At 33.9% G+C, this 25,207-nt stretch overlaps 1 protein-coding gene across 12 annotated transcripts in view; it reads right to left on the bottom strand.

The window, feature by feature from the left end:
* The window catches only part of NAV3 (neuron navigator 3), an 891,873-nt gene that overhangs the window by 33,298 nt on the left and 833,368 nt on the right, over positions 1-25,207 (bottom strand). For 10 of the 12 annotated variants that reach the window (XM_016923897.4, XM_509234.8, XM_009425885.5 and 7 more), the window contains 6 exons: positions 20,427-20,510; positions 10,884-10,995; positions 4,325-4,446; positions 3,289-3,309; positions 2,436-2,608; positions 64-217 (listed from right to left, as the gene is read on the bottom strand). In XM_016923897.4, coding sequence (XP_016779386.3) covers positions 64-217; positions 2,436-2,608; positions 3,289-3,309; positions 4,325-4,446; positions 10,884-10,995; positions 20,427-20,510 — 666 coding nt within the window. The remainder of the gene's footprint in view (positions 1-63; positions 218-2,435; positions 2,609-3,288; positions 3,310-4,324; positions 4,447-10,883; positions 10,996-20,426; positions 20,511-25,207) is intronic. The other 2 variants (XM_009425884.5, XM_009425886.5) reach the window with 1 other exon arrangement.

Below are 25,207 nucleotides of genomic sequence, written 5' to 3'. Positions count from 1 at the left end.
AACAGAATAAGCAGCATTTTTTTGTTTCTCCATTTTATTCCTTGAAAGTGCTTCAGTACCAACCTGCATCCGGTTCATGGCTTCCCGGATCTGATCAAGATGATGAGCAGAGCTGAGGGCCTCCAGCCGAATATCCGTTAATTTTAATTCCTTTTCTCTGAGCTCGCTCTTCAGCTGCAGAATTATCTCTGCCTCAGCTTCTGTGCATTCACAGATCCTGAAGAAGGAAACAAACAGAATCAGTGGCCTGGGGAAGCCAGAGGATTAAGAAAAGCACTGCCTCTTTTAAAGGCTGCACTGCAATATTCTCCAGCAGGTACAGATATGGTGTGCTGCTGGCAAAACCTAGAGAAAAGGAGAAAGAGTTTTACAAACGGTTATGCATTCACAGGTTCAAAACGGAAGTAGCTTTTTCTTTTAATCTTTTTTTCTATTTTTTAAAGTTTAAAAATAGTCTACTATTACTGAATATAAAGTAATCCTAAAAATTCTTTTATTGGTGATATTTATAGGCTGAAAAGTCATAGATTACTACATTTCATTCCAACATTTTCAAGGGACTTAAACCTCTATTTGCAACATGTGACTATTCTTTTATAAGAGCAGTTATTACATTCTTAAAATGTTGATTTCTTCTTTTGTAAAATTGTGCAAAAAAAAAGCTTTGCCACAATACTGTCTTTAATTACCATAAAAATTCAATATAAACATTGTAGAAAATAAATTAGAGATATTACTTTTGGACATTTAAATAATGGGTGAGTTATATAACCTTCCTATTAGGCTCAGCTGATTTAGGAGATCACAGCTAAATCAAAGGTTTCAGCCCCTGTTAGCAGGCTAGCTGAGGGCTATTTGAAGGAAACACATTGTATCCTTGTTGTGTTTTTATTGTTTTGTGGACAGCTTCGCAGGAAATTTGCCAAAAAAATTGTTTTATATTAACTAACATATTTTCCATTTAAAATTTGACAACTAGTTTACTGGCCACAAAATGACAGTGACATGTTCTTCCTTTCTGCATAAATGATAAAATTATGTAGGCAAAGCACAGTGGCCCTGTTCTATATGAGTTCTATGCTAGTTGTTGTCATGGGCATACAAGGAAATTAGATTTAAATAGTAAATAACACAGAGAATTATCTCACCAGAACACTTTTCTATATTCGAAATGTGTTCGTTCTTGTACAGTAGTCCCCCACAATTATAGTTTAATCCACAATTTTAGTTTCTGTGGTTTAAGTTACCTACAGTCAAACATGGTCCAAAAATATTACAGTATTTTGGGCCAGGTGGGGTGGCTCGCACCTGTAATCCCAGTACTTTGGGAGGCCGAGGCGGGTGAATCACTTGAGGTCAGGAGTTCGAGACCAGCCTGGCCAACATGGTGAAACCCCGTCTTTACTAAAAATACAAAAAATTAGCCAGGTGTGGTGGTGCACGCCTGTAAACCCAGCTACTCAGGAGGTTGAGACAGGAGAATCGCTTGAACCCATGAGGCAGAGGTTGCAGTGAACCGAGATCTTGACATTGCACTCGAGCTTGGGTGACAGAGTGAGACTTTGTTTCAAAAATAAAAAAAAAAAAACACTATTTTGAGGAAGATAGAGACCACATTAATATAACTATTATCAGAAAATATTGTTGTAATTGTTCTATTATTGCTGTTAATCACTTATTGTGCCTAATTTTTAAATTAAATTTTATCATATGTAGGTATGCATGTATAGGAAAAAAAAACATAATATACATAGGGCTTGGTGCTATCTATGGTTTCAGGCATCCACTGGGGGTCTTGGAAAGTACCCCTGGTGGATAAGGGGGGGCTACTGTACTACCAAAAAGTGGGCTATCATAAAAATGCTAGGTTAGATTAACTAATAGAATCAAAGAAAACTGGATTGCAGGTTGATTTTAGGAAACCAAATTTTAGTTGAAAAAACAGAAAGAGAAGGTATTTATTGTTGAAATGCATGTGAGTGATTTTAGAAAAAGCAAAAGCAAACACTACTTAGGTTAGAACCTGGATCTTTGCAGTATTCATGCATCACACTCCACTTTACCGAGATCTATGCTTGTAGATCACAGGGCCATTTTGTCGTTTCTTTGGTGGCCAGACAAGGGGTGACCTGTATGTACATACAGTTAGACAGATATATGGACAAATGCCCATGAAAAGAAGTGAGAATCATGATTTAGAAAACTGGAGAATGAGATCAAGAAACACTTGAATTCTAACATATGAAAATGGAAAAGAAAAATGAAAATGAAAGAAACCAGTGAAAGAGAAATATGAAAAGAGAAACTAATGCTGTCCATCATTCTCAGAAAAATCTGAAAATAATTGGTACAGATACGGTTAGAACATAAATAAGGCCTTCATCTAAAATTGTTTTTAAAAAATATGTCTGCATTTTGCAGAAGGAGCAACTTACGCTGAAGCAGATTGTGAGGGCTTCATGGATACTGAGCCACAGTCACCAGCATTATGGGGTAACTTGGGGGATGCCGGAAGGGATGAATCAGTAAGCTCTTCAATGTCAGAATGTGATGAAGGAGGCTTGGTGGACTTTTTCTTCCCAAAGGCTTGTTTGAAAGAACTTCTCAGCTGAAAGAAGGACAGAAATTACCCTTCTTGTCTATTTGCACTTGGAGAGCTTTTGCTTTGGGGCGTTAGTTTGCAGATGCCATCCTAGCCACTGCCTGGGGTCAGTATGTACAAGCAGAGTATTAACAATTGCAGCACAGTATCTCTAAAAAAAAAAGATACCGTGTTTTGTGTGTTCATTTTATTCTTGTATTAATCCAGCGCAGCGCAAACATGGAAGGCTTTTAAATAGTGCAAGGTCAAGGGCATGGCTGTCAGAGCACTCATTTAAAACTAAGTACCTTGAAGGGATCTCCATTCCCAATGCTTCTCTCTTCAAGGCAATTTGTTTTAAATGGCCACTTTAGCGCTACAATCAAGTCATGTCCTGCTGACAGTACAAACTTAAAAAGCAAAATGAAATCAAATTCACCTAACACTTCATTAATTGTGATTTTTCTATTCAAATTTTCCAACCCCAGACTACTCAAAACCAGAATTGGTATCCCCTACAGCTCTATTCAGAAAGTGGTTTTACATCTCTTTAAAATTTGAGATTAAAATGAAAAGACACAAAGAAAAGACATACAAGGTAATCTGTTTTAAAAGGTATAAAAGCCTACTGCCAAAATGAATAGCATTCATGCCAAGGTAGGGTTTTTTTATAGATGCATGCCAAATTGTCCACGGTTTATATTCACCTCACTTCCTCTAGAGTTCACCTTGCAGAAACATGAAAGAGTGTGGAATTACAAATCAAGGGAATGAAGGCTGATCAGTATTTTAAAATATTACCTGTATAAACATTTTTTAAGACAAAAAGATATTTCTTTCATTATTTGTAGAAAGCACTCCAGTAAAATCCTCTGATAATTATGTCTGGATTTCATCAAGAGTTGTATTTACTCAAAATCTACATTTTTTTTTTTTTTGGTATTAAAAGAAATCATTGACTCCATTGTTTTTAAATTTTTTGCAGTAACAGTATCTTCCCCTGGGCTATTTAGCTATTGATCAATATCATAAATTATATCACTAGCAAACTTAAGGTACAGTTCTGTTAAAGTGCATTTCTATATTTCTGCTATATTCTCTTGGTTAAAAACATCAAGCAGACACTAATGTGGTTGATTTCTTTTAGGGTGAAACTATTCACACGGTAAGCCCTGTCGATTCCAAAGGCGGAATGAGAGTTCCATTGTTTATTCTTTCCCTTTATTAACTCCCATTCTCCTCCTTTTCCTCCAAGACCACTATCACCATCATCACCATCATCATCATTTTTTCACTTTTCCTTCATCTCTACCCCCAAAATAAACCCCTATTTTAAGCCATTTATTCACAGATGTTATCTTATTTTTCTTTAGTATAACTCTATAGTTATACTACATAGTTTGTATAGTTATACTATAGAAAAATAAGATAACATCTGTGAATAAATGATATTCACAAATAAATATAGTTGCTATTAACTGTCTTTTTATTGGTTAGAAAATTCAGGCCCCTCAAAAGGTCTAGATATAGTGGTGATTCAAACCCAAGTTTAGTCCCAACATTAAAATGTATGCTTTTCAGTACATGCCACTCCAATTTTGGTGATGAGTGCAGCATTTGAGGTGTCAGTAGCTTGAATGGGACCCTTTGTAAACTACTGCAGATCACTAAAGCCCCAAAGAAAAAGGCCTAACACATTATGCATTAATAAGCTTCTGAATTAGATGAAGGATGGTGACTTACCCAGTTTTTCTTTTTCTTCTTCTTGGAGTCAGCATCATTACCACTGCCAATACTGGAATGGCTTGTGGCACTGTTGATACTAGAAACACTTTCAGAGGAATGCTGTCTTCTGATGCGAAGATCTAGCAATAGAGGGAGAGTATCACATTGGCTCATGAAGAGTCTCGATCTGAACAAATAAGACTTTTAGGTCTTTTGAGAGGCAGTTCTCTAATAAAGGTCAACAAGGCTTTGTACAGATAATTTCAATGCAGTTTTCACTTTAGAAGTTTAATAAAGTACAACCATATTTGTTTTAATTAACTGAGTTATCTACATTAAGATTTAATGAGAATCTCATATAAGTCCATAGCCCTGGCAGTTTAATGAGTTCTCAGTTTTGTCTAAAATTAAATGCTATGCTAGTGATTTCTACTGAATACCTGGATCAAGCAGCTCTTCCAAAATGATTTATTCTGAATGATTAATTTAAAAGAGTAAATGGAAACTCAGAATGAGAATTAATTGTGCCTTTTAATATTTGTGCTTCAAATACAGTTACTAGAGCCAAATGTATTAACTTTCCATTTCATAGAATCACACCATATTAGAGCCAAAACAAAACTTGAAGTCATGTAAGCACATAATCTCACAGATGAGGAAACTGAAGTGAAAAGAAGTTAAGTAACTTGGCCAAAGTCAAACAGCCAATGAAAGGCAGATCCTCCAAAGAAAGCCTAGGTAGACTGAGTTTGTGAGTTAAACAGAGGACATATTTAAGACAGTGCAATTCTTCCAATGTACCCCTACTGCCTGCCCATAACTTATTATAGAATAGTAATAGTAATACCAATAACAAATAATAATCAAACTAGGTTTTACAATATGCTTGATATGCCCCCGGAGTACCTAATTTTATTCTTAAAGCAAACTACTGAAATGAGTTTAATTACTAAATGTAACTTTCACATGGTCACATAGCTGAAAAATAGTGGAGCCAGGCTCAGCCTTAGGCTGTTTCTAATATCCACTGTGTTAAAAGCCATGTACGCAGCATATGGTATGGCCTTGCTTAACTTCTAAGAGCAGGCAGTGCTTCTTTAGTTAAGATATTTTGAAGAGAATAGCATTTGATATTTAATCATGTTAAAGGTATCTGTTTCTTTTATACAAGCAACTATAAGATTTATAGTTATTTAAAATAAAACAAACTGAAAATTTTCCTACCTAAAATGCACTAGTATTAAGTATTACTGAGACACTAAGAAAATTTACAAAATTGTGCTTCAAGTCACATTTGCTTTTAGTCCATTTCCGTTAATATACTTATTGGCATCAAGGCAGATTAGTCAAGCAAAAAAATCTCAGTGGAAGTTGTAAGATGTCAAAATTTACTATAAAGCTGACAAAGTTTCCAAAAAACTAATACCATAAAATCAAGCCTCTTCAATTGACTGATTTACTGAATAGTAAAAATGATCCATGGCAACAAAACTATAACTGGTTGCTTTCAAAACATATAATAAATGAGTATGTATGGATTGATAGACATGTAATATATGTATTTACCTACATATATATGTGTGTGTGTATATGTGTATCCTCACCTTCATATACATATATATCAATAAGTCCCTTAATTTTTCTACTGAGGCAATCATGCTGAAAAATTTTATAGGAAGAAACACATACAGCTTTTTTTTTTTTTTAGAATCCCTAGAATTCATCCCTTAACATTGTTTTAAAAAGTAATGATGAGAACATAACTGGTTTTGCATGCCAAAACATTACCAACTTCTAAACCTAAATCAAGGTTTTCATGTAGGAGGTTTTAATTCAACAATAAAGGAATCCGGTATCCTTTAATCAACTATTATGGAAGTCATATAAATGGGCAATAGAAGAATATGTGTAGGTATTTCTTAGTGCTTTAAATTTTTGCTGTGATTGGCCATTAGCTTTTTGAAAAAGAAGTAGCATTTGCTAGCTCATTCCCAATAATTAACTTTCACAAATAGAAAAGCACAAAGTATTAAAGTATTTCAGAATTTTTATTATATCCAGAATTAATAAATTGTGTTTGACATCTTTAATACTAAATTTTTAAAAAGATAGTAATCCTAGGTCAAAAGTAGTCCTTGGAAGTATCAGTTACCTTCAATTATGACTGCATTCGCCAATAAAGATTAGCAAAGCCATAATGTTAATAATATTGTGAAATGAAGGAAATGCATTTTACTGTTCCCTAACAATTTCTTTTTTAGTGCTTGTAAGTATTTAATTCAGTATATGGGGCATCATAAAGTTCAGTAAAGAATGGCTAACCGAATGAATATCAGCAATCTGAATTAATGGAGAGGTCTATTTTTAAACTTAAATTTTCAGGTATGTGTTTGTTCACTTGTCATTTTCCATCTCCCATCCTCTGTGTCACCACTGCCCCAGTTCAAGCTACCAACATAACCTTTACAGCAAGTATAGCTATTGGACTTATTCATCTTCAAACCATTCTATAAACAATAGCTAGAAAAATCTTTTTTAAAAGGCAAACTTCATCATCACTCCCCCACTTAAGACCTTTCAATAACTTCTCACTTTAATAAGAATAGATTAAAAAATCCAACTTCTAAATATGGCCTACAATCCTTCAGTAATCTTGTCAGTTCTTAACTCATCAACCGTGTTCTTCTTATTACATGTTTGCTTAGTATTTTCCTTACATTAGTTCCATAAAGGAACTAATTTATTTTCCGCCTCAAAGCTCTTTTGAAATACTCCTCCCTCAGTACTTATAAAGTGATTGACAATTACTCCTTGGATATTCACTTAAATATTACTACCTTGGAATAATCTTCCCTATGTAACCTCCAGTAGGTTCCTTGGTACCCTCCTTCCCTATGGCACCCATTATTGTCCATCTTGGAACTTATAACTGTTTGGGTATACATGTTCAGCTTCACCAATGATCACATATATTCCTTTACCTTCTGCTCTCCCACTAGACTAAAAGTTCTATGGAGACAAAGACCGTATCTATTTTATTTACCATTATAAATTCCAAACCTTGTATTGCTATACAAGCATATGGCATGTGGTATCAATCAGTACACAGTGTTTAATAAATTTGATTCTAATTTTTCATTCAATATAACTATGTTTGCCTATCACTATGTCTAAAAAACAACTTAGTGCTGACAGAATTTTAATACATGCGTTATCCAACTATATTTGGTATATCTTAAGGAAAAACAATTCCATATTTACACAGAAGTAGTGACTTAGAAAGCAATGGTACATTTTGAAAAATAAAGGTAAAATTTTCTATTACCTTCAACTTTCAAATTTCTTATCACAAACATTATTTTTGCAGTGGATTGTGAGCTCCATGACCACAGGGTAATTTTTTAAATCTTTGTATTTTAAGATCTGATAATGCCTATACTTAATAGCAGGTGTTTAAATATGTTTGTAAACAAAAATATTTTATTATAGACTATAGTCATTTATCAAACTTTGTTAATGAATGTGATGCATTAATTTAGAGGAAATAGAAACACATTCACAAATTGGTGTGTGGTTGTGTGATAGTCAGGCCTGTCTATAAAACTGTTGTGTCATTCCAAATATATCTTTTAAGATCATATGTTAAAAATATATATTACATAAATATTTTAAGGGCCTCTAAAAGTGAATTTCAATGTGATTTCCAATATAAATTTATATGCCATACAATTACCTTAATAACCCATGGAAAGACACATAATTAGTCCAACTGACTATTTTTTCCATGTAATGTCAATGGTCAATGTGATAAGAATCACTTTGTGTTCATTAAATTTAATGCTGAGTTTTAATATTACAGAAATACAATCTAACTATCCTATATATATTCAAACCTTTATAACCATGGTTTTTGTTAGTTTTAAAACCTAGCAAATTATTTTTTCATTTTTCTTGATCAATTTAGATATTAACTGTTATTTTTTACCTTAAGCTCCACCCCTCCCACATTTCTGAGCAAAAGAATTCCAATTTTTCAATTTCTGTAGATATATTCAGCTACCTGTTGCCTAACATAAAAGGAATCCTTTCAGCAAGTTTCACTTCAGTGACTTGTGCTGTGTTAAAGTAAGGATTAAGGCTTTTTAAATCCCTTCTGGACCTATTTACGACATGAAGATTTAGAACATAAGCTGCTTTATTATAGCTCTAAGATAAGCTTTAAATATGCAGTAATTTTCCATGCATCACATAAATCACTCCCCCACATGGAAAGTTGCTAGTCTTGAAAGAAGTAGCCCCTACAGAACTACTTTGTCCTTCAATTTAAGCATATCTCACTTTATATAATTGTTTTCCTAAAATTTACATTGAAATTCATTTAAAAATTACTTTATTCTTCTTTTAAAAATTCAAATAAACCCCTGTTACATGCAAGACATCATCGTGGGCATCTTGATGTCTTTCAAAAGGGTGAAAAAACAAGCTCTACTATTGTAAATCAGGAAAGACATACCTTAAATAAAAGCCCCAAAGTATAATGTAATTTTAAGAAGGGAAGTATTGCTGCTTCCAGAAACATATCACAGGGGGTGTCATTCAATGTAGGGGTCAAGGAAACATATTTAGGTTCACTGCTGCTGCAGTGTCTCAAAAAGTCTTTATGCTGATCAAACAAGGTAGAATATTCCAAATGGAATGAACACAATTCATAAAGAACTTATGAATAATTGAAAAAAATTCAGGATAGCTGAAATATGGAATATGCAATGCAACAACAGAACAAGAAGTCTATATGTGCATCATCTGGCACTTAATTGGTTATGAATAAATATTTGTTGAATAAATGAAGCTGGTGAAGAGAGATTATGTCATGCTGAGGAGTCTGCATTCCATTCTAAAGGCAATGAATGGGATACCTGTAGATGTGTTTCTTAATGACTATTCTGGCTTCAGCGTGAAGACTGGTGTAAAGCAGGATAAGATTAAGAAGAGGAAGGCTATTTAGGGGTTTGTGGTCATGGTTCAGGAGAGAGGTGATGGATGGCAAGAGTAAAATCAGAGAAAAGTTAACAGATCCAAGAGATATTTAAGGAATGGGATCAACGGATCTTGGTAATTTATTCAATGAGGAGAGGAGGAGTTATGAAGAATACTTAGATTTCTGGCTAAATGGAAGGATGGTGGTGCTATCTACTGAGGCAAAGAGCACTGAAGGAGCAGCAGGTCTGAGACAGAAGACAAGTGCAAATTTGGAGAAGTTAGGTTTAAGATGCAAAACAGACATCCAAAGATATCCACGTGGAGTTCTCTCTTGGTAGCTGGATATACAGAGCCTGGCCTGGAGACCTAGATTTGACAGTTATTAGCTATTAGCACATTAATAAAAATTACAGCTAGAGTATGAGATGATTTTCTATATATTTTAAATAGGATGCATAGAATCATAATGGAAGAGAGCTTAGGATATCAACAATTAACAAATGGATACAAAAGAGTGAATTTACAAAAGAAATATTGAAAAAATATTTCAAAGGAACAGAAGAAAAACCAAGAATGTATGATGTCACGAACATTAGAAAAACCGGATGTTTCACATAGGAAGAAATGAATATCAGCATCAAATGCTGTTTCCATGTCTGTCTAATACAATAAGAATTATAACCGTTTTACTGAATTTAGTGTCATGTAAGTTTCTGCTGATCCTGGAGAGCATTGTTTTGGTGGAGTGGAGGGAAAAGGAGCTACACTCCAGTGGTCTAAAGATGGCTGAAGACATTGAAAGATTTAATAAAATTTTTCTCAGAATTCTTCTGGAAATGAAAAGAGAGATAATAAGGCATTCATGTTTTAGGACAGGATTTTTTAAGCTGGGAAAGAGCTGAGCTCACTGAAGGCCATTGAAAAGTGTCAGGAAATGAGTAAATAGAACCAATGTAAAGGAAAAAAATGACACGATATTAATAATGAGCATTTCTTCAGTGGTGAACCCAGGGGTAGGGGCAGTGGCAGAAATATTTTCATTGTTTAGAATTGCTTAAGCATAGGAATAATTTAAAACAGAACTACCTTTCGCCCATTGTTTTTATTGTTTCAAAATTATCTACAGGAGGCTACCTTTTCATAGCCTCCATCCAGGAAAAGTTGTTCCCAATGCCCACTGCTTACTATATCATCATATTGACTATTTCATTTTTAAATACAGATCTAGATTATCATACTCATTAATGGGTTTGTTTTGCCTGAAGTCAGATATGCATGTATTAACCAACCACTCCATCTCCATCTCCACTGAATCAAGTAGAGAGATGTGTATACAACTATAGAACCAAATTTCTTAAGATCAGTTTAAAAATTATCTGATAATGAAAGTCACTGTTCTAAAATTCTAGGATTCTGACCACATTAATACCAATGTAGTATGTATTAATACTACTAGTATGTATTAATACAACTATTAATACAACTAGTATGTATTAATAATGCACAGTGACACTGAGTAAATGCAGTTCTACTGTAATTAATAAATAAAATAGATGCCTATTATATTGGGTGGAAATGAAATGATTTCTAAATATACCTTTGGGAGGATGGTCTGGACCATTCAGCGCTCCCTGAATAGCCGCCTGGGCAGCAGAATTCTGAGCCTTCAGCATTTCAATGGTTTCTCTTAGTTCTATAAGTTCAGATTCCTGTGAAATAAACAGAGTTTGGAAGCTTTAGTACCCGAAAGAAAAATAAAATCTCCCTGCTCATAGTTGAATTAAAAAGGTTTGATTTTATGTAGTAACAACCTCCTGGAAAATTTGGATGCTTAGCTGAACTTGTCAAGTTGTACCTAATAACTTCTTTCTCAGCTAAAGTAAAGGAGGTGGTTTTTTGTTTGTTTGTTTGTTTGTTTTTCTTATTGTCTTATAAAAGAGATATGAATAGTCTTTATTCCTTTCAAAGGGTGGCACCCAGAACTCACCAGTACAAAGTAAAGCAGGATATCACACCACTCATTTCAGATAACACACTTACTAATATTACCTATGATTACATTAGATATTTAGATATCACTATTGCACTGTTGCATTGTATTGTATTTATTGTCAACTGCAAACCTGAAGTTTTGTCAAATGAATGATTTCAGATTTTGTTTGAAGTATTTTGTGCCTGCAAAATTGATTATTTGTATTTAAGTGTAAAACCTGGAACTTACCCCTAATTCCTATTAAATGTCATCTTATTAAATTCTGATGCCATATCAAAGTCATGTTACATTCTGATACTTTTTCATTCAGTAAAACTCCTAATGTGGAGACCTAGTCTCACCAAGCCAAAGCAACACAGGAATAAAGTAAATAAAATATATGTATTATACAATTTTTATATAATAGTTAAATTACAAACAAAGCAGCTTACAGATCAAATTTTAATAAAGCATACATTTTCTTTTTGAATTTAGAGTAATTTTAAGATATGTCCCAATAAAAATATTTGCACAAATTTGAACTTTCATAATTATTTAAGTGAATTATTTTATCAGAAATAACTCATTTTTGGAAGACAAAATAACTCAAAAAAAGATAGAAAGAAAAAGAACTGAGTATTGTTTCAGTATAGACCATATTTCCATTAGAAGCTCAGTGACAAGGGGTATCTTCTTGGTGGTAATATAATCCTAAAAATCAGATCTTTGTCAGCCTCTTAGAGGGAGAATTCCTTGGTAATGTATTTGTCATTCATCACTGCCTTTAGCATCTTTGGCAGAAAGCCAAAGAATCGGGCCTCGGTTCTTCATTCTCTGGTAAATAATTTCTCTTTACTCAATGTCTCCCAGAATATATATTTTAAAAAGATCATCCACAGCGGCCTTTGCAGAAAATTGCTTCATACATGGGAATATCTGGTGACTATTCTAACCTTAGACACTTTAAAAAAAAAAAGATGATGCTAATTGAAGTGATATCCAAGTTTGGAATAGATACCTGGCACCTGATATATCTATTTTCATCGGATACCTGACATTTTCCTGATAGAGAACAGTCACATTTAAAACAAACAACCAGACCTTCTTTATGTACTTTTAGTAGCTTATGAGTGGAAGAATCTCTCATAATGAAAAATCAACAGTAACCGCCTAAATTTATAGATGGGTCTTCAAATACTTGACTGCAATTCATTTCGACTATATTTATTATAAAAGAAGAATATAATATTTGTGGGAAATTTCCAGTGTCATGACAAAAGTCAGACCCAATTCATCATAATGACTCAGTCTCTCCAATTTTTATATTCTGTCCACTGCCAAATTAGCAACAGATTTTACCGAAACTTAATATATTTTCCATTTAAAAATATCCCCCAAGAAATAAAATATTCACTGAAAATTTATTCTGCTCCTACTGGAAATTTATTCAAAAAGAAATAAATGGTACATAGTGGAACCATGGAATGTAAATATTAATTATACAACATAAATACTAGAATGCATATTAAATTCTAATTAAATTCAGGTTTTTATCCTTAAATTTAAGATCAATAATGCTTGTACTACGGATTAAAATCTGTTAAAACATTTGCCTGTGGCTTTAAAGGAAAAAAGTGGAAATGAGACCTCATGCCAACAGTGTCAAAAAATTAAGCTTAGCTTTGAGTTAGCTGACTTATTTCAGTGTCAGAATGTTCAGCTTTTCACAAGAAATCTCTTATAAAACCTGTTTTCAAAAAGATAAAATGTAGAACATTCAGGCAGTGTTGCTTTTTCAGAATATCATGTTTAATATGAAACAGAAAAATGATCACTTTCTAATATTAATTATCTTTTAAAAACCAATAGCTATTAGCAGGTTAGTTGTTACTCAATGTGGCACAATATATGTAAAAGGAAGAATAACTAGTTAAGAAATATATATGCTATGTAACTTGGGAGAATCCTATCTATGAAAAAAATTAGTTCAACCAAATTCATACTGTTATTTCTTTAAAACTTTGAGTATAAGCAAACACCTATAAAATATTCCATACTCTTTGATTAAAAAGATAGCCAAATTCTACATTGATTGACATAATCTGTTCAAACTTGCACTAGTTATCTTTCCATATTTGCAAAATTCCTTCCTTCTCTCTCATTTCAGTTACTGAGATCTGCTCTCACCTTGTCACTCAAGCCACACCCATCTCTTTTCTCTGAGCTTTCCATATAATTTTTCCCTTTATTTAAATATCCTTCCTCACTGTTAAAAGCCATGGTAAAATGTCTCCACACTTGTGAAACCTGTTTTCCTGTCAGAAAAAAAAATGAAAATGTGCTTTGAGACTATTTAATGTAGTTTGTTTAGTTGTTGATGAATATATTTTTTTGCTTGATTTATGATCTCCATAAATATTGGGATGACTTTGTTGAAATATTCTGGTCTGTGTTAAACAGATGTTTCTCCCCTTGAAAGAATAACATAAAACTTTAACTTTATTGCATACTTTTTTTTTTTTTTGCAGGAGGGTGTCTGATCACCTAGTGAGTGGGGTACCATATAAAAAACATCAAAATCTTTATTATTTATTATAACCAGGAAGTCTTATTTTGGCTAAATCAGTGGAATCACCTCCTTTGGATGAGAACAAAGTCAGGTTTTCCTTTCTCTCTTTCCCAATAGTATTATAGAGATAAACATAAAGAATTTTAAAATAAAAACTTAACTGATACATAGACATTTTTCAATAGTTTATTTCTAGTTTTCATTTTTCTTCTTCATAATTATGGTTAGTTGTTCACATTTATTTTTTAAGATACATTTTCTCAGGTTTCTATAATGCATAGAAATTGTAATGTGGCCTTCAGATGCACCTAATAATTTTTATTTTATTTTTGTCCATAGTGGGGAGTTTGGATGAGGTACATGATTAGAAATGAATTCCCAAGATAGCTAACTATAAAATCATTAGAAATTTTAAAAATATTTTCATACAATTTCTTTATGTTGAAGGGAAACATAGAAGATACTCAAGTTTTGAGAATCCTCATTAATCATTTAGAAAAAAAAACTGAAAAATGTATATGCCATCAAGATATGGATTTAAAGTCTACTCTTCCAATTCAGTCATTTCCAGTTTCTTATTCTCATTAAATACTAAAGAGAAGATTGAGGCTGGGATAATTCTGCAAAGGATTTTAGGAATAAGATAATCAGATCATATTTTGTTACTTCACACTTTTCAAAAATGATAGATATTTTAAAACCTGAGAACCAAACTAAGATTTCATTTTCCTCCAGTGAGCTATTCAAGATAATGATGCCCCCAACACCAGCTGAGCTTGTAAAGTTCTAGTTTTCCACGAAAGTTTCTCATGTTAAAGAAGCTAAATTGAGTCAATGTCTCTTTTCACAGTTTTATGCATGTATCTGAGGCTAAACAGTTCGTTCAGGTCAGGCTTGAAATGCTTCCAAATAAAATGATCAAATTTTGTGTCCGAATATTAGCCTTTCCTGGTGGCCTTTCCAACCCAGTTTCTTAACTATACCTGATCTCTTTCCAAATTTCTCACTAACCAAGACTTTGTTGAGAATCCCAAAGCTTGGGACAATCTCATCAAGTGTCATCAACTAACTTGACCTTCTAGGCAAGCCTGTTTAAATTTTCCACCACATCTGCTTTTTAGGTCCTCACGTTGGCACTAAGTTAATCTCACACTTCCCAGCTCTAGTTTCCTTAAACAGGTCCTCCTTTCCCCACTCCACCATGCATCTGAAGTCTTGCTAGTTGTTCTACTGAAATAACCTGGCCATCCCTATTGCATCTAGTTTCAAATAAATTACATTGACCAAATACCAGTAGTGTAAATAATTTGAAAATTTTAGATTCACATTATTCTATGCCCTAAAGATTAATGGATGCATCATCTGACTCCAGCAATATATTTTTTAAAAACACTTCTAGATGGCAAATATCATAACGTAAATTAGGGAGAGTTAATGTAAAAATCCTATTCAACTAAATTTTTAGTTGCAGCATTATCTATTTTCAAAGATTTGGTTTCAAATTCCCTTATTTTGAAGGTTTCAATTCCTGTTTTGTAGTCACCCAAAAAAATGTTTCAGAGAGGTAACAAATGAGCAAACTACTAGGCTTTATGGTTAGCATAGGAGTCAATATCTGAGCTTCATCACTCATACAAGGGGCTACTTCTCTGCCCTGCTCTGACCTTCTAACAAGAAAAACCCCTCATACCTTAACATATGTTCTAATTGCCTTGGCATGACAGCTACAGGGAACTAATTTGAAAGTCTTTTAAATTTTAAATTCTGAAATATTTAGCCGTGAATATAGCTTTAGTAAATTTGAACACAAGGATTTAGAAGTAGTTCTGTAAAAATGTTACTTATAAAAAATATAGTTTGCTGGATTCCTAGAAGTTGAGCCTTTCTCAACTGGCATTCTGTGAGAAAATTAAGCTGCACAATGATTTGAGTAGCAATTTCCTTGATTCTGACAAGAGTGGTACATAGCTAGTACCATTCTAGATGGTGAGAAAAGAAGTTATTTCAGCACATATAATGGATGCCTCAGGGCATCAGGTTTAATTTTTTTCATATAATCCTGGTGAAGAAGTGCTGGTGAAGAGAAAACGATCTGAAATCAGGATAAAATTCTTTGTCAAACTACGCCAATATCATAGTCTACTGAGTCCTAGGTTAGGTATAGGGTAATGCCTAGAGATAATTTCACTCCCCAGCAAGCACATTAACAATTCTCTTAATTTTTACCTACTTACAGACTTACTATTATATAACATGTCTTCTTTTAGCAGCTATTGGGAATACTGCTTAACTTTCAGAAAATGCTGCCAGATTGATCACTATTTTTTATTTTTATTTTTTGTAATTTTTATTTTTTTGAGATGCAGTCTCTCTCTGTCACCCAGGCTGGAGTGCAGTGGCATGATCTCAGCTCAGTGCAACCTTCACCTCCAGGGTTCAAGCAATTCTCCTGCCTCTGCAGATGTTTCCTTTGAGAATGCACATGACATTGTACTGAGTCTAATAGCATGATAATTTTCTGCCTTCTAAGTTATTCATACATGTCTTTTCTTTCTTAACAGGCTATAAGTATATAAAACCAGTGTTCTGCCACACAAATTTGGCAAGAGATTCAGTGTTATTTGGCATCTGGAAATAGGAAAAGTGTTAGGAGTGAATCCCTCTCTATTCAAGGGAGTTATTTTGGTCTATAAATCAAATGACAATTTTGATGTAGTTTCAGGCTATTAATGCCATGTGATTGCTGAAAATCACACTGTGAAGCCCAAAGACTAGAATCTGAGTCTTAATTTAGTTTATCCATTTTTAAAGTATGTAATCAAGAACATGTAACCACCTTGGCCTTTGTTACTTTGTGTTTTAGCTTCCAACCCAGCTTCTCAGTATCCTCATTCTCAGCTTTACTTTTTTCAGTAGTGCTTATCATCACCTGAAATCCTATATGTTTTAATTATATATTATATATATAAATTACATATTTATAAATATGTAATTTATATATATTATATATTTTATATATATATATTTTATATATATATATAGAGAGAGAGACAGAGTCTTGCTCTGTTGCCCAGGCTGGAGTGCAGTGGCATGACCTCGGCTTACTGCAACCTCCACCACCCAGGTTCAAGTGATTCTCCTGCCTCAACCTCCTGAATAGCTGGGACTACAGGTGCCCACCACCAGGCCTGGCTAATTTTTGTTTCTAGTAGAGATGGGGTTTCACTATGTTGGCCAGGCTGGTCTTGAACTCCTGATCTCAGGGAATCCACCTGCCTTGGCCTTTCAAAGTGCTAGGATTACACGTGTGAGTCACCACACCTGGCCTGTTTTAATTATATTTTTATTATCATCTGTGACCTCTTAAAATATAAACTCCATGATAAAGAGATACATATATATGAGATATATATGAGAAATATAAACTCCATGAGGAATATTACATATATGTATAATATGCTTTTAGAGTTCTAGTAGATAGGTATGTCTATAGATATAGACCTATATCTATCATTCTATATCTATATTGTCTGTACTGTTTTGTCATTAGAAGAGCAAAAATTCAATATAAACTTGATGAATGACTAAATAGACAAATGAAACTTATAACTTGGGGAAGGGAGTTTAAGAATCTCTGCTCTATACTTCACAAGCCTTTTCTCAGGATTGTTGAATCACCAGAGAGCAATATATCCTTTTATCTCAGCTCCCTGAAGAAATGCCTTTAGTGAAATATGATTAAATGTTATGCCCTTAGCTTTTAGAGAAATGTCTATTTGAACAGTGATTTTGTCTTTTGTTATTCCATGACCCCAATTTAAAAACCTTGGCAATAAATTCGTCCTTGAATTTAGTGCCAAAGAGTTTTCTCCTCAGTCTAAATTATGCTCTTCTGGTCAGAAAATGAGAATAAAACACACCTAACAATCTCCCTTTGTACCATAGCTTCCTTGAAATTCAATTCATTTCAGTGCCTTGCAGTAGTAATTATCTAGGCTGAGGTATATTGTTATATACATTATTCTACTGGTTTTAATTAGATTCTGTCTTGAATTATACCATTTCACATTGCAAATAATTTTATAGGCTTTTAAATATCACTTTGAGAATAGGCAAGTTATAATCTCAAATTAATAAACTAGTTAACCATGATTGTTGTGTGTATACAGTTTGCAATTCAAAAAGAAGTGATTTTATTTTCAGTTAAAAAAGTGATAAGGACAATATGAGACATTCTGATATCTTCTGAGAAAATTTTATAATTTTGGCAATGTTATTTTAAGGATAATGTAGACACATTATAAAATCTCTTATGTTATAGAAATTATTTTTAAATATTCAGGCATTAATCATAGGCATTATACGTTAACATACCTCTACATTTTTTTGCAGTTTCTATGAGAAAATTCACTTACAGATATAACAGAGTTCAAGAAAATATTGGGTGGAGGACAAAAATTCTATTAATTTTGACTTATTAAAGATATTGAGACAAATTCTAACACTCATTTCCAGCAATATGCTTGGTATATGCCCGGTGAGGAATTTGGTGTTATCTTATAATTTTCAAGGGAAAAAGAGAAATGTAAAGGAAGGTAATATTTTTTGGTAGCCCCTAGCATGTGACATGATAACAGTATCTGACTTACTCCTCATGGTGATCCTACAAGTTAGTCATTATCATCCCCACTTTTAAGAAGGTGAATTTGAGGTTCAAGAAAGGTTAGATAAACTTGCTCAAGATTACCCAGCTTTTAACAGACATAGCCAGAATTCTCATTCAAGAATACTGGGGCCCAGTGTTTTTATTCTTTCCCATCAGCTGCTCTAAAAAGCCTTCTAATTCTATTTGCTGGGTTCTTATATTACATAGTGAAGTGACAAGCTGCAGCAAAAAAGAGAGGGAGACAGAGGGAGAAAAGAAGGAAGAAAGGGTGTAAGGGAGGAGAAAGGAAGGATAGAAAAGAGGCAGGAAGGAAGGAAAGAAAAGGAAAAAGGAAGAAAGAAAGGAAGGAAGGGAGGGAAGGAGGGAGGGAGGGAGGAAGGAAGGGAAATTTTATGTTTCAAAAGGAGTTTGTTAGCTGTGCTAGAACAGATTTTCCAGGAATGGATAATATTCTCTCTCACGGGCAGGGTATATGGAGAATATGAGAGAGAATACAATGTGCTAGTAATACTTGGCAATTATAAGAATATTCGATTTACTCTTTGGATTTCATTGGACTATTCATTCTGTGTTTTAAAAATAAACTTTTGTAAAGTGACAAAATTTGGTAATACATACTACTTTTGTAAAGCTAATCACATAACTTACAGAATCTAAAGACAAAACTGAAGCCATTCCTACGGATATATAGAGGAATGCATTCTTGAAAATACCCAAAACTTTTGATATAATGGGTCTCTTTGAGAATTAGATGAAAGCTCTGGACACCTGATCATTTATGCACATTTACAGTTTTCATACACACACACACACACACGCACGCACACACACACACACACACTCCATAGAATTCTATAGGTTTCACCTATCTCTGATACCTATCCAAGGAAGTTAAGGCCACTGGACTAACAGCAGAGAAGTAAGTCAACTGGTCATCACAGGAAAGGTGACCAGGCTTTCTATGCAGTATGGACCTTTTTAATACATTTGTCTTTGTGAACTAAATTCTCCGTTCCTTTCTTTTTGGTATACCTTCTTTCATACCATAAAATCCTTTAGGTTCATTTTAAGCATTTTGATATAACAAATGACTTTTCTTCAAAGGTGATATCCCTAGATGGCAACTAGTTCTTGTTATTTCAAAATTACACAGGATTGGCCTTTGTTTCATAGCTGCTGTAACCTGAAGTCCCTTACTTGGCAGAGTCCCAGGCATCCTTCCTGTGTGTCTTAGCCTACAGCCATGCTCTATAGCTGGATTTAGTGACCATGTATTTGTGAAAGTTCTTATCAAAGTGTGATTCTTGTCAACTGCATAACAGTTTGCCCCCAGAATATTCTCTTATGTGACTGTTTCTCTTTCTTAACATTCAGTATTCTTTTACTAGTTCCATCCAGAAGTAAATTAATAGACTGCCCAGCAAGGATTTTGTTTGCCTTTGCGTGTTCCAATATGGAGTAAACTGATAAAATCTTTAAATTAAAATCTGAAAAGAAAGGTATTATCATTGTTTTAATTTAGTATAGAATTGAATATTATTTTATTATTATTCTTCTTTTTTTTGTTCTGTCTCCCAGGCTGGAGTGCAGTGGTGTGATCTTGGCTCACTGCATCCTCTGCCTCCTGGGTTCAAGTGATTCTCCTGCCTCAGCCTCCTGTGTAGCTGGGATTACAGGTACCCGCCACCATGCCCAGCTAATTTTTTGTGTGTGTTTTTAGTAGAGATGGGATTTTACCACGTTGGCCAGGCTGGTCTCGAACTCCTGACCTTAAGTGATCCACCCACCTTGGTCTCCCAAAGTGGTGAGATTACAGGCATGAGCCTCTGCACTCAGCCTGGAATATTATTTTTAAGGAGCTTCAGGTATTATTTAAGAATCCTATGCAATTTGCTGTCTTCCTTCCGTCTCCAGTGGCAATTTCTGAACATACCTTTTGTTCCGCTGTCATAGTTAGACTTTGCAATCGGCCAGTCATATTCCCTAAGCTCTTTTCAAAAGCTGCTACAAGGTGAGCCTGTGAACAGAATGGAAGAAACATAGTTTAAATGTCAGAATCTTATGTGGATGGATGAAAAGACTTCATTTTACAAAATGCTTAATTTCATGTGTTCCAACTCTTTAAATACTATGACTATCAAAGTTAGCTCTGACTGGTGACTCTTCTTTAACACACATTTTCATTCATCTTTTCTAAACTTTGTCTTCTTAAAATCAGTGTTTCAGTCTCCTGGCATTTAATGTGAGTTTAACTTCTGAAAGAAGATGGTATTTTGCAAGTAATAACTCCTTCTGACTTGCACATCATGTAGAGATTTGACACTCAAAATGCCGAATATAAAGTTCTGATCTGCCAAGATTTTTAGACTTAAAGCCCAAAAAGAGGTCACTGAAATGGTCAATGGACAAATGTTCCTCATTTTTATACTTTCATGATGACCTTTGCAGATATTGTTAGCTGCTCTATTGTAATGATACGCTCCGTCAAGTGTCAGACATCTGCTGACAGCTAGAACATTATCTTTACTCTTTTTCTACTTACAAAGAATTGAATTGAAAAGAGTTATCTTTACTTTCCAAACTCTTTTCAATAAAAGGGCTTTTCTACTTCATATTCCCTTCAATGAAGGAAATACAGGTAAGCCAGTTAGAAATAATATTCCATCATATTTTATTTCACAGTAAGCTTTCGTGGCTTTCAGGTTTTATTTTAAATATTAGAGAATTATACATATTGTAGTACATAACTATAACTCTTAAGATTAAGAAGTATTTGACGATTTTATTAAAGCTCAAAAATAGGCCAGTTTCCATTTGCATGCCCTTATGCAACAACTTGAACCCAAAATGTTAAAATGAAGAGGCACTTCAATCTCTCACCATGGCCTGCGGTAGAACTGCAGGTACATTATCTCAAACTGATAAAATTTTATTGTGTCCCTAAAAGGATATAAGGATTTAATATTTTGCAAACTAAGTCTACAATAAACTATACCTATATATGGGGCAAAATTTGGAAATCCTTGGCCAAAAATGAATTTCTTTTTGAAAGACATGAATAAGATGACTTAAATAAAATATATCTCCATGTACTCATAGCAGAGTTGAAATGCTGAGGCACCTACTATCAAATGGATCACAGAAGTACAAAGAATTAAAGCTTATTACTTAATAATGGAAATATATTCCATTATTGGTAACAGTTAGAATGTACATGTTCCTTCCATTAGCATTATGATACAAAGGTGCATGTTCCTAGCTCTGAATTCATCCTGGGATGCCTTTCTTTACCTGACACTGCAATATGGAGAAAAACAATTTGTAGGGAATACATCTACTAAAGTTTAATCTATCAGAACAACTCTTTATTATCTTTTTCCATTCCTTCCCCCTTCCTTCTTTTTCTCCTCCCCCTCTTCTCTCTCTCTCACTCACACAAACACACCCACTCTCCACATACCCTTACCCTTGAGATTTATACACCAAATTTGTTAGCAGATTTAATTGGATAAATACCACTAAAAAAAAGTATCATAGTTTAAAAAATTTTCAATGACAAGCAAGGAATGTGATGATATCAGACCTAGTAACTGAAAAATTAGCATAAGGCTATGCTCATTTTTTCCTATATTTTAACTTTTAATTATTTATTTTATTCTTTTACTCAGTGTCTTGCTGCCACCCAGGCTGGAGTGCAGTGCCACAACCCTAGCTCACTGCAGGCTTAAACTCCTGGGCTAAAGTGATCCTCTTGCCTCAGCCTCCCAAGTAGCAAGAACTATAGGCATGTGCCAACATGCCCAGCTACTTTTTTTTTTTTTTTTTTTTTCATTTTCTGTAGAGACAGTGCCTCACTCTGTTGCCTGGGTTACTCTCCAACTCCTAGCCTCAAGTAATTCTTCCCACCTTGGCCCCGCAAAGTGTTGGCTGGGATTATAGGTGTGAGCCACCACACCTGAACTTTACCTTTTCAACTGTGGAAAAATCCACACATATATAAAAGTGAACAAAATGAAAACAGCCCCCTGACTTATCCCATAGTGAACATTCATGCATTCACCAGCCAAGTCAAGAAATAGGACATTTCAAGAACCAAGAAGCTCTTCTTTGTCCCTCTCTTATTATTCCCTCTTCCTTCCCCAAAGATAACCTCTACATAACTTCTGTGGTAATTATTTTCTTGCTTTTCTTTATAGTTTTTTCTACCCAAGCTTACACTTTTAAGCACTATGTTTAGATATGCCTGTTTTAAAAACTACCCAAGTGTAATCAAATGGCACGATTCTTTTGTGGTTTTCTTTTGCTTTACATGGGTTTTGAGATTCATCCATGTGGTACGTAGCATAAGTTAGTTTTTACTGTATAGTATTCATATATGTGAATTTAAAATATATATATATATATATACATATATATATATGCCCATGATGGTCATTTCAGTTTAACCTGTTAGAAATATTCCCACTATGCCCATAAAATTGGTTACTAAAACCTAAAACTAAAATTGTGTGTTTTCTTTTAAAATAAGGAAAATTATGGCAGAAACCCTTTATTAGCACTTACTAAATGAAATGTAAGATTTTACTCAATATTTCCATTTTAATTCTCCTTATAGTGGAGAAATGTAAGGTTTAATCATTCTACTATGAATCCTTACATGTGAAACTTGAAGAAAATTATTCTCCTTTACACTTTGTGCACACTTTATCAATTTAATATGAATTAAAATTTGACAAAGAAATCGGGATTGTAAAGAGTATGCTGTATAAACTATATTACTTACATTTTGTAGCTATAAGTAACCAGAAAATGTTTATGATTAGAATGGCAGTTTGTAATTATGCACAAAAAACTTATAACTGGTTACTAAAGAACATTTTGAGTCGTGCTGTTTTCAATGAAATGTATGTTATGATTATGTTAGTGAAAAACACCTACAACCATCTGATCTTCGACAAACCTGACAAAAACAAGCAATGGGGAAACTGAAAAAACAATTAATAAATGGTGCTGGTAGAACTGACTAGCCATATACAGAAAATTGAAACTGGACCACTTCCTTATACCTTATACAAAAATTAATTCAAGATGGATTAAAGACTTACAAGTAAAATCCAAAAACTATAAAAACCCTAGAACAAAATCTGGGCAATATTATTCAAGACATAGGTAAGGGCAAAGATTTTATGACAAAAACTCCAAAAGCAATTGCAACAAAAGCAAAAGTTGACAAATAGGATCTAATTAAAGACCTTCTGCATAGCAAAAGAAACTATCATCAGAGTGAACAGACAATCTGCAGAATGGGAGAACATTTGTGGAATCTATCCATTTGACAAAGGTCTAATATCTAGAGTCTACAAGGAACTTCAACAAATGCGCAAGTAAAAAACAAACTACCCCATTAAAAAGTGGGCAAAGACACGAATAGACAGGATATGAATAGACACTTAAAAGAAGACAGTCATGCAGCCAACAGACATATAAAAAAAAGTGTAACATCAAAACCACAATGAGATACCATCTCACAGCAGTCAGAATGGTGATTATTAAAGTCAAGAAATAACAGGTGCTGCAGAGGTTTCAGAGAAAAAGGAATGCTTTTACACTGTTGGTGGGAGAGTAAATTAGTTCAACCAATGTGGAAGACAGTGTGATGATTCCTCAAAGATCTGGAAGCAGAAATTGACCCAGCAATCCCATTACTGGGTATATACCCAAAGGAATATAAATAATTCTATTATAAAGATACCTGCATGCATTATGTTCACTGCAGCACTAGTCACAATAGCAAAGACATGAAATCAACCCAAATGCCAATGATAAACTGGATAAAGAAAATGTGGTACATATACACCATGGAATACTATGCAGCCATAAAAAGGAATGAGGTCATGTCCTTTGGAGGGACATGGATGGAGCTGGAAGCCATTATCCTCAGCAAACTAACACAGGAAGAGAAAACCAAACACCACTTCTTCTCAATTATAAATGGGAGTAGAACGATGAGAACACATGGGCACATGGTGGGGAACAACACACACTAGGGCCTGTCAGTGGGAGTTAGGGGAGGGAGAGAATCAGGAAGAATAGCTAATGGATGGTGGGCTTAATATCTAGGCGATGAGTTGATCTGTGCAGCAAACCACTATGGCATATGTTGACCCATGTAACAAACCTGCATATCCTGCCCATGTACGCCAGAACTTAAAAGTTGAAGAAAAAAATATTGTCTTAAATTTATCTCACCTTGGTTTAGTTTATCAGATTAACATTGCTACTTTAGAAGTTATGAGAGGCTAAATTTCTCACTCAATAGGGTAAATGGAAAAGGAGGCAAATAAGGGAAAATTTTTCTACTAATGATAATCTTTATCACCTTAATGAAGAGAAAATGGAAAGTAAAACTGATTAAACTTACAGGGTATCACATCTTGTCTGAGAGACTTGATAAAATGACTTTTAAAAAATATGGATTTTCAGGGGGGTTGTTAATGACAGTTTACTTGGTTCTGATTTTTCCTTTAGCAGTTGCATAATTTTAAGGTCAGAGTAAAATTGTATTAATATGATGATAAATATCCCCTGACTTGTGTTAGGTGAAGTCTATAAAGGTAATAAAATAGACAAGACTGAGTATTAGTAAAGGGAATATCATTTCAATCCATACGCTCTTTGGTTTTGGAATCATACAATGTATTAGGTTGGTGCAAA

The sequence above is a fragment of the Pan troglodytes genome, chromosome 10 (assembly GCF_028858775.2).
Source record: "Pan troglodytes isolate AG18354 chromosome 10, NHGRI_mPanTro3-v2.0_pri, whole genome shotgun sequence".
Taxonomy (NCBI): domain Eukaryota; kingdom Metazoa; phylum Chordata; class Mammalia; order Primates; family Hominidae; genus Pan; species Pan troglodytes.
Note: the sequence above shows the minus strand (reverse complement) of the source record. Positions and strands in the feature narration are given on the sequence as shown.